At 36.6% G+C, this 9958-nt stretch overlaps 1 protein-coding gene and 2 long non-coding RNA genes across 6 annotated transcripts; 1 reads left to right on the top strand and 2 right to left on the bottom strand.

The window, feature by feature from the left end:
- Window positions 1-298: 298 nt before the first annotated feature.
- LOC126871079 (leucine-rich repeat neuronal protein 2-like) lies at window positions 299-8473 on the top strand. The gene is made up of 6 exons (XM_050629475.1): window positions 299-748; window positions 1342-1613; window positions 2008-2267; window positions 4319-4610; window positions 4901-5062; window positions 6013-8473. The coding sequence occupies exons 1-6, from the start codon at window positions 568-570 to the stop codon at window positions 6337-6339; spliced, it is 1494 nt and encodes a 497-aa protein (XP_050485432.1). The 5' UTR covers window positions 299-567; the 3' UTR covers window positions 6340-8473.
- On the bottom strand, window positions 2053-4589 carry LOC126871097 (uncharacterized). Of its 4 annotated transcripts, XR_007691520.1 has the most exons (4): window positions 4407-4529; window positions 2782-2868; window positions 2587-2716; window positions 2053-2199 (listed from the first exon to the last, which is right to left on the bottom strand). It is a non-coding gene; the product is annotated as an uncharacterized LOC126871097 (long non-coding RNA). The 4 variants fall into 4 exon arrangements; XR_007691519.1 differs by having other exon boundaries at window positions 2587-2868; window positions 4446-4589; XR_007691518.1 differs by having other exon boundaries at window positions 2587-2868.
- Window positions 5063-9876, bottom strand: LOC126871096 (uncharacterized). The gene is made up of 5 exons (XR_007691516.1): window positions 9673-9876; window positions 9501-9574; window positions 6075-6305; window positions 5499-5643; window positions 5063-5208 (listed from the first exon to the last, which is right to left on the bottom strand). It is a non-coding gene; the product is annotated as an uncharacterized LOC126871096 (long non-coding RNA).
- Between the last annotated feature and the right edge of the window lie 82 nt (window positions 9877-9958).

A 9958-nucleotide genomic window follows, 5' to 3' on the forward strand; every position in this document is an offset into this window, starting at 1 on the left:
ACTGTCATCCACACTCGTATTTCTAATTCTGCCTGACTATTTAATTTTGAGATTAAACATACGTTTCTGTAGATGTATTATCTATTTTTAAACCGGTTATACCCTTAGATTAAACTGATTATTTTCTTCTTCTCGATTATGTCGAAAGTGGATTTACCATATTTATTTCCTGTAGTTTTCATATTGTAATATATAAATTCACATTCACAATCTGTAAATTTACATAGTTGTAATCATGTCAAATTTTTAATTCGATCGTCTTTGCGCGGATTGACGAAATAATAGTATCAAATATTTGCAATATTTTATTCCACATCGACGAAATGAATTATAAATTCGATTATTTTCAAGGAAGGAATCAAGACGTCAATATACGTGAATGGTGGCTTTCAATAAAAACAAACTGTGAAAGCGAATTAAAAGGATTTACCCGGTTGGAACGATGAGTAACGGTGATCAACGGTATCTTATCACCGGTTTTGTTATCAGAGGCACTCGGCTCGATACAGAAAAACTGATTTCAGTTCTCACTGTGAGGTTCTACCGGTAGTGATCTCGCAAGAAATCATGAATTACCGATTTTTCGTTATTTTTATTTTCACCTTTGCGACCGTTGAGTGCCAAAACGTTGCCAATAATGCAAATGCAAACAATACGGATGCAACTGTGGACGTTGAAACTACCAATCTGAAGGAGGAAATATTTGAGCCGAAACCTCCACATTTGTGCACAGTATGCAATTGTATAGGTAATTTCAAATCAACTAAGTGCAAAGTTCTGCCTATTAGTCTATTAAGGACCAAGCAACAGTTTATCGTAATGTTACAAGTAATTACATGTCTTTAAGTTTCATAAAATTGTGGAATCTACGATTCTGCAAAATCTACATCTTCTGGCAAAAATAACGAAATCTGGCGAAAAAAATGTTAAGTGAATTCTTGGAATTTCCTTTGTCTAGTAACAGCGTTAAAAACAGAATTTGATAATGAACGAATACGATAATTAATCTTAGGTCCTTAATAAACTAAAACACCGTGTACGCTGGTCATTATATAACGTATTAGGTTTATTTTTCTTAATTTTCTAATTTCGAGGCTATTTGAATAGAAAGCAGTATTTTACCATTGCATGATGTATAATACTAAGACCAGTTAAATCCAAAGATACAAGCCTTTTAAAAATTTAAACCGGTAGATCTACTAAGTTTCAAATGACAGACCGACAGTAGAATCAATATTTTATAAATATTCAAGAAATGTTCAAGGAAAGATAGAAACGAATATAGAAATATTCGAACGTGAGAAATAGAAATTTATAAACGAATGAATGTTTTTCTATCAGATGATATCATAGATTGTGGAAACAGAAATTTGACCCACCACTTCGAGGGCGAACAATGGTCCAATAAAACAATAAAAATAGCGTCGTTCAAAGGGAATTTATTGGTTCACGTGAAACCATTCCCAAAAATAGAAATTAGGAAACTGTCGCTGCAGAAGAACGAAATCATGAGAATCGATCCTCGAGCCTTTAAGGAGATAATCAATCTTACCGAGTTGGATCTGAGTCATAATCAACTTACGACGGAAAACTTAAAACCTGTCGTGTTTGAGGTAATATTTACGTGCTAGTTAAGCACATTTTAAGTCATAGAAATATATATTCATAATCGTAATGAAACATTACAGTTCTTGAAGAATCTTATAACGTGTCACGATAAATCAATAGTAATCGTTTAATTACCTATCATCGTTGGTTACATCCATTTATATTCTTTTCGTCTAATCAGTATTATGGATATTAAATACATTAACTGAAATGTAACTTCGATAGAATTAAATTATAAATTTCAATTTACAATTAATATTTAAAACATATTGCATTTGATAATATAGATTACCTTTTCCAAAACGGTGCTACCATTCCTGAAAGGCGAAACAAGCTTTGATTTAATCGTTTCTCATATACTTCTAAAAATTGAATCATCTCTATGTCTTGATACCTCAGGGCAAATTTTCACCAGATGCTTACGAACCATTGGAAAAGCTAGTGGTCTTAGACTTGGCTCATAACGTGCTCCATTCGTTGCATCAAGATCTTTTCGAGCACATGGAAAGTCTGAAGGTGTTGAACCTTTCCTGGAATCAGTTCTCGAGAATCGACGAACGTACGTCCATTGCGATCAGCTCTCTTCCGTATCTGGAAGAGTTAGACTTGAGTTACTGTCGCCTAAAGACACTTTCGGACGTTCATTTCTACTCATCTAGGTAAATATCTCAGTTCCTCGATACTACTGCAAACTATCAGGCAAACATTGATACAGTAACGGAAACTGATTCGATAGAACGTATTACACTGATAACAAACTCTAGATATAGCATTCTACAAATTATTATACAGCAAATCTCGATAACGTACAATATCGTCTATGGAATTACACGATGTGTGTTAAGTATTTCATGGACTGGTCTATTTTTTATTTTTCATTTTTCTACCAGAATATTCATTATATGGATTATTGAGAGTAAAAATGGAATAATTGCAATATTCGAGAAATTATTCCACCAAAATGTTTCAATTAATTACCTGATATACCGTTGTCTTTCAATTCAAAAAAGTTAAGTCAAAGCGCTCTATGTATTTCTTTCCTCATTTTTCTTGGTTGTTCTTTTACTTTTCAGGTACAGTTATATTACACATCGCTTCGTTATGCTCTCTAGGTTTCATTTGGAAAAATAAGACAGATTTCTTTACCTTTGTAAATTAATTTCATAAACTCACATTGAGAAAATTTGGTTTAGCCCAATTTTGTTCTCGATAATTTGTCTCGTATAAACACAGTCTCATAAATGGTTTATTTAAAAGATTCTGAAAGCGAATAAAAATATAAAAAGTGTGAAGAAAAAGATTAACAGCCTACTTAGATGATATGCTCGTGCTCTAATTGATTACCTTCGAACGATGTTTGCATCTCACGTCGATTTAATTATTATCCTCATCGATATCATTAATAAACCGGTTTACATAAAGCTGCTTCTGAAATTACTTGCTGCGCGAATACTTTTTCTTTTACGCACACTGTTATACGTCAATAAGTACGGATAATACGTTGGAATGTAAAAATACACGTCTACGTACTACTTTACTTAACTCAATAAACCATTCTATTATTTGATATACCCATTTTACTGTATAGACTTAAGAACAGTGAAGTAGGTATATCAAATAGCAGAATAGTTTATTAAATCAAAGCCAGTAGCCGATATGTATTTTTGCATTCCAACGTGTTATCCGTTATATATCGACGTACACAGTGAGCGTGAAAAAATGGGAAAAAAGATATTTGTGCAGCAAGTAATTTTAGAAGGAGCTTTATATAATTACCCTTATTAATAAAATTCCGTGATACAAAGATATATAAGTGCATACTTGTGTAAATGATTGGAATACATTTGATGTAGAGGAAGTTCAGATATACAGGAACATCTCTTAATTGGCTGAAATAGCCGCGTTAATAATTTAATTAAAAATAAAATTCATAAAAAGTGAGAAACGAGATACAGTCATTATTTGATACATGTATAGCATACATATAACGTAAACGAAAGAGTAAACAATTTTCAATAGTCCTTAAAAATTCCAGTATATTCGGATACATTGTTACGAACAGAAATAGTATTTTATGGACGAGAGGACAATAATCATTTATGCATGTAATCAATTTACAGGAATCTAATATCTCATTCATTCCTGCTTGAACCTTGCCAATTATTCCATATCGTTTCCCTCTCCTTTCCTTTCCTATTTTCTCTGTTTCCCTCCCTCCTTCCCTTACTTTTTATCTTTTCCTTTTCTTCGTTCCATCCTTCTCTCCTATACTTTTTCCATAATTTAACAATTTATCTGTGTGATTCATTCAACAGCGTGAAGCTATACAATTGAAAGAAAGTTCTACAAAATGTCAGTGTGCCAAATAATATTCCGTATTTTCTTTCTCTCCACTTCTGAATTTTCCTGGTATTTTCATAAAATATGACACATCTGAATTCCACGATTTATAAAAATATTATTAAAAAATTGTATTAACGAGCCGTCTTATACAAGGTCTGCTCTGAAATTATTCCTTTATTTTTACCCTATTACCGTATTAAAAGTAAGACCATTATTATTTTTCTTTTATTTATTTTGCTTTTATCATAATGTCTTGGTAAATTGTTTAATAGCATCTTCGTGCACTGTATGGCTTCACAATACGATAGCACACGTTCTACGTTTAAGTCTAATCAAATGGAACGCTAACTAATAATTAATTGATTAGATCCCTTAGGAAGCTTAACTTAAGCGGAAATCTATTTACATCTGTTCCGAAAGCTCTCGAGGAAACAACGATGCTCGAGGTGCTTTACCTGGACGAAAATCCAATTCAAATTATCAATCACTCACACCCGTTTCCACTTATTCCAAAACTGAAGGAGTTAAGCCTCTGTTGCATGCCTCATTTGACGATCGTTGGACCATATGCCTTTTCAGGCTTGACGTCTCTCGAGCATCTTCGTATAGAAAACTGTCCGAAACTGGAATCGATCGATGATTACGCTCTTGCCACGCAGGTAACTTCATCCAGAAATAGCTGTTACAACCGTTAGTTTTACGTATTGTTCCATTGATTCGTTAATTTTAATTTAAATCGCGTTAACTTAACTTTTATTAATTTCATCTCTCGCTATATTAATTTCATCCTTCTTCCTCCACTTAATTCTAATACAATCCATAACCGAGAAACATATTGATCGACGTTCTATTTCCTTTTCATCATTTTCATTTATTTGTTCGTCCGTTTCCCTTCAGATAGAATAAGAACGGTTATTACGTGCCAAATTATTATTATAAATTATTGTAGAGTAACTCTGAGGCACCTGTGTGGCCGCCACTAAAGAAACTCGATTTATCGGATAACGCCCTGCGATATTTGCCTCAGCAATTGGTAGCAAGATGGGACTGGCTTGAAAAATTGGATCTGATGAACAACAAATGGAGCTGCGATTGCAATAATCAATATCTGGTAAGTTCTGGCAATCACGAAACGCACAATCCACTTCCATTTGTATCGCGTACTTTCCATCCAACCAATCGATCGTTCCTTCGATGCCAATTGAAGATCAGAGGTGAAAAATCTGTTACGTGTAGCATTGTTGATTTTTAGTGTCACTGTCGGATTAAACAGCAGAATGTTAATATAACGTGTCATTGAAAACGAAAGTAATTAAGTCTAAAGGCGTTGCCAATCTTTTAAATATAACGGTTGTAAATTGATCAAGTTTTACGCAAGCCAAAAGTATAATTATTATTAAGGAAAGCCAGAAGTATAATTATTATTAAGGAAAGCGACATTTTAAATATGTTTAGAAGAACGAAGAAACGTATGTTTGACTAGAAAGGCAAGCATCAAAATAATTCCAGCAGTACGAGAAGTAAGAAATAAAAAGATGTGACTTAACGTGTTCCTCTGCTGGTAGTCTTCGATTTACAGGTCGATCTAGTCGAACTATCCTCTTTCTGAAATATCACTTCCATCGCTCTTTTTGGCCAAATATATCGTATGAAATATTCTCTCCATTAAACCGAATTCCAATGAAACTATACCTGGAAACCCAATGCGGGAACACGGTAGCTTTCGTTGTATGTTTGGTCTTGTTCGAGGAAAAACTGCGCGACGATGACGATTGAAATTATATTAAACTACTTGATTTTTCGAATTTTCGTATTAAACACTGGAACTGTTGGAAAATAGAAAAATGCAATATAAGATATTACGAGTTTCCAAAACTATTTTACAAGATACGGAAGGCACGGAATTTCATATGGAAAATAGTAAAAATTAATAATCCAAGATGAAGCGTTGAAATTCTTGTTTCGAATATAATAATTATAAAATAGAATAATACGATAGAAATGATAAAACGATAATGTGGAAATCGTACAAATGCAACGATATTAATTTCTTCTTTCTAGATTGGCACGTTGCTGCCAACATACGGCAAGAAGCTCATGGGAGACGAGCTGAATTCACTCACCTGTACTTTCCCGCCGGAACACGCTGGCAAGAACTTGTCTTCGTTATCCCATCGAAGCTTGCGTTGCTTGGACTTATACAATGCAAAACCGGAAAGGGACGCGACGATCCTGATCGGCGTATTGGTCGGTCTGTTGCTCGCCATTCCAGTCTGCCTGACGATTTTCGTTTTCTGGCGTCGTGGCTTCTTCTTCTGCGGCACTCAAGGACCCGCCACCTTCTCACGAGCTTTCTACAAGAGAGCCACGGACGACGATGAATTCTGAGAATTTTCTCCTATCGATGAATAATCCTCTATCTCGTTAGTAAAAAGAGGCGAATAAAATGACCAGACTGAAAAGCATGTTTATGCAAATTCGTATCTTTGTAAATGCAGAGATTCGTTTCATTCGGCAAACATTTTAACGAGTACAAATTTTATTCTCCATTGTCGACTTATCTTTTCACGTAGAATCGACAACGATCACTGAGACCGCCTGTATAATTTCTGGCATTGCCATAATTTCGTACAGACGTGTAAACATCGCGCAGTTCAATAGCAATTCAGACGATCGCTGTGCCTCGCTTACAAAGCAAGCTACGGTGGAATTTGTAGAAAAAATAGCGCAAGCGTGTACTGTGAATCATTTGCCAGATATGGACGATCGTACGTTTCTTTATTAAGTGTTTGTGATAAAACACGAAGTAGAAACGATAAGGTGATAGATACGACAGTTTGATAAGATAGTATCAAACTTATACGTTATATATGGTAAGAGCGTGGAACGGAAATGTTAAATATTTTGTAGCAATTCGCAGTCTTTTCGACGATATTAATTTATGTTGATCACGATTTATAAGCTATCGTGGATAATCTGTTCGCATGTATACATGTATTTAATCATCCAACGATGTACGTGTTTTGTAATAAAAATGCATATTGTAATAAAATATTGGTACGAAGATCGTTTTGGAATTATTGTTGTGGTAAAATCGCGTTTGCAAGAGATCGACAGTTCTTTGGAAGAATTAGACGAGAAACAATTAAGCGATCGTTTCACACATCCGTTTGCGAAAACTTACGTGTCATGATTGACTTTCAAATATGCGTGTAATTACCGTCTGGATGATGAACGATTACGAGTACATTATTTTTATCCTGACGAATCTCCAAGCGGTTCGTTTACGCTACTCTTAACTATCTGCACTGCGCTCAATGCTCTGGATTTTTATTAGCACCAGGAATATATCGAATATATTAGATATAACTCGGTTTTGTCTCGCATTATTCCACAGAGACTTCGCATATCGACCAAAAAGGCACGAAAGGTAACGAACAATTCCTAGGAATATTGGTCGAGATGTGACGCACAAATCAGCAAAGTAAGAAGGAGATATTACTCCTTCCATCTTTATATTTATATATTTTAACGTTTCTACCTTATCATATCTTCATTTTCCATTATTCCATACGTCTATGTTCCCACTCCTTAAGCTTCTTCTTTAATTCGCACACACATCACCAGACTTTACGTTACTTCAATGCATTACATACACGCAAACATATTTCTATGTTCCTAGTATCTACGTTGTATTACATGTTCTTACATTCCTACATAAACACCATCTATACAAAGCTTCTCCGTCGATTATAATTAAAAATCGCTTCAGAATTCTCAAAGTACGTTAGCCATCGTGTCACCACAGTTGCAAAGTCGCTCAACTTTATTTGCCTTGTTCGATATACAGCACAAAGAGACCAGTTACAGACCATTGTACGTAGCTGGAGCTGTTTGGTAAAACGCACGTGCAACGACGCAATCGTCTGTAAAACCTGAGCCGATGTATCCATCCCTGACATTAGAGCGAGGCTGTCTCTATTTAGGCGACGGCGGAAGGGGAAGTGGCGCGTGCCGGCATTTAGACGGGGTTGCTTCCGCGATTATTGGGTAAATTAACATCCCGGTAATTGTGTTACCGACGAGTGTCCATTCATCCGTTCCGTCGATCCCTCGGCGGTCCGCAATACGGCGTAGCCGGCCCTCGATGTCGATAGCAAAGCCGAAAATCCCGTCCGCAAGCTTAGCGCTGTCGAAACTAGCCCCCTGTTCCCCCTGATGTTCCGGAAACCGCTCGCAAAGTCCACCGCCGCGCTCTAAACACACCCTCTCGGGACTTGTTACACGAGAAATCGCCAACCTTCGCGGCATCATTTAGATACTAAACGACTGTGACTATCATGCATCGTTTGATGCATCTGATCGTTAGTGGCGAGACCTACTTTCGGCGTTGGAGGTAGGAAAGGATGGTCCAGTGTTTTTCTCCTTCGTGGGGATTACAAGGTGTTACAAATACTGAACATGTCTCCTCGGGTTAACAAAAAGCCTCGTCACGATAGACAGCAAAATTACATCTTGGTTACCTATCGAAAGATGGAAAAGTGCATAGATATAAATTTTTGGAATTTTAACTTGGCTATGATTCTCAGTTTGTCATATGGATGTACATGTGTATACAGTGTGTATGGAAGTATAGGAAATAGAAATGTAAAACTGTGGAAGTATGGAAAAATGAAGATAACGGTATGTAAGAATGTAAGACTATAGAGATATGAAAAGACATAAATACCTATAGAAGATAGGAATGTATAAATATGAGTACAAGTATGGAAAATAGAAAGGAGAAAGGGACGCAGATTGAGAATTCGTTAAACACTATGAAATCTTCTTCTCAGTAGGTGCAATTAGCGGTTGCATAGGGCGTCTCGTCGTAAAAATTGCGTTAGCATCTACGACGTGATGCCATAATAATTCCATTGATCGAGAGCCTACGCTAAGCTACAGAGGATCATACACACAGATATACACGAACACCTATCTATTTTGGACCTACATCGTAAGTATCTACATCCTGCGTCGTGTACACATCGTCCAACGAGTAAATCTAATTTTGATCCGCCTGCTCCTCCTGATCCGCATTCTCCATCCTTTCAAGATTCGATACAGATGTATTGACTTGCGAAAAGCTTTTATATACTTCAACGCAGACGGAGGATCAATACTTATGAGAAAGAAGTAAAAAAGGAGATAAAAAACAGCCGGAGAGAAAGAGAGAAAAAGAGAGAGAGAGAAAGAACGTGATGAAATGCGAACAACAATAGACAAACGAAATGCATCGCCTTCTTCAAAGAAGGTTTTATTAGTTTTTCGTGAACAAGAATATGAAGCTACTATATCATCGCATTACCTTCGCTCTTCTAATTTAGAATTTCGCTAACGAAATACTACTTCGATATAGCAGAAGAACTCGAAATACAACATTTCTTCGCGTTCCTTTCATATACAACCATAGATTCCGCGAAAAACAAAATTTCATGCCGAGAGGAAAAACAAATATGACCAATAGCGTAGAAAATAAACGATCGAACCTCTGCAACGTAAAGAAATACCTTAAAATTCATCTGAAATTCTCCACCAGCCATCTTCGGAACAAAGGACGATCGGCGGATCCTCGGAGGGAATGCTTAAAAAAAAAAGAGCAATAAAAACCAGCGAAAAAAAGTAAAGGAAAGAAAAAGATAAAGGCGAAAGAAATACAATTTAAGCGGTAGGAAAAGCTACCTCAAAGGTACACGCGTGAACACCGTTATCGTGGAGTGGATGTGAATGCACAACGACGACATGGGGAACCACGAATACAGAACATCTCGTTCCTCCACCTCCACCTCCACGGTTTCCTCCTCCCTTTCTCTTTCGGATCCGGCACCGAGGGGGTTGCTCCGGCGAACACAAGGGTGAGAGAGAACCGCGTCGGTGGCTAGGAAATCCTATGACGAAACAGCATCGTGTCCATGGTAACGGCGCCAATGGTACCGCCCCGCGTTCGCCACGGGGCCAACCGTGAGGG

This window comes from Bombus huntii, chromosome 11 (genome assembly GCF_024542735.1).
Source record: "Bombus huntii isolate Logan2020A chromosome 11, iyBomHunt1.1, whole genome shotgun sequence".
Classification (NCBI taxonomy): Eukaryota; Metazoa; Arthropoda; class Insecta; order Hymenoptera; family Apidae; genus Bombus; species Bombus huntii.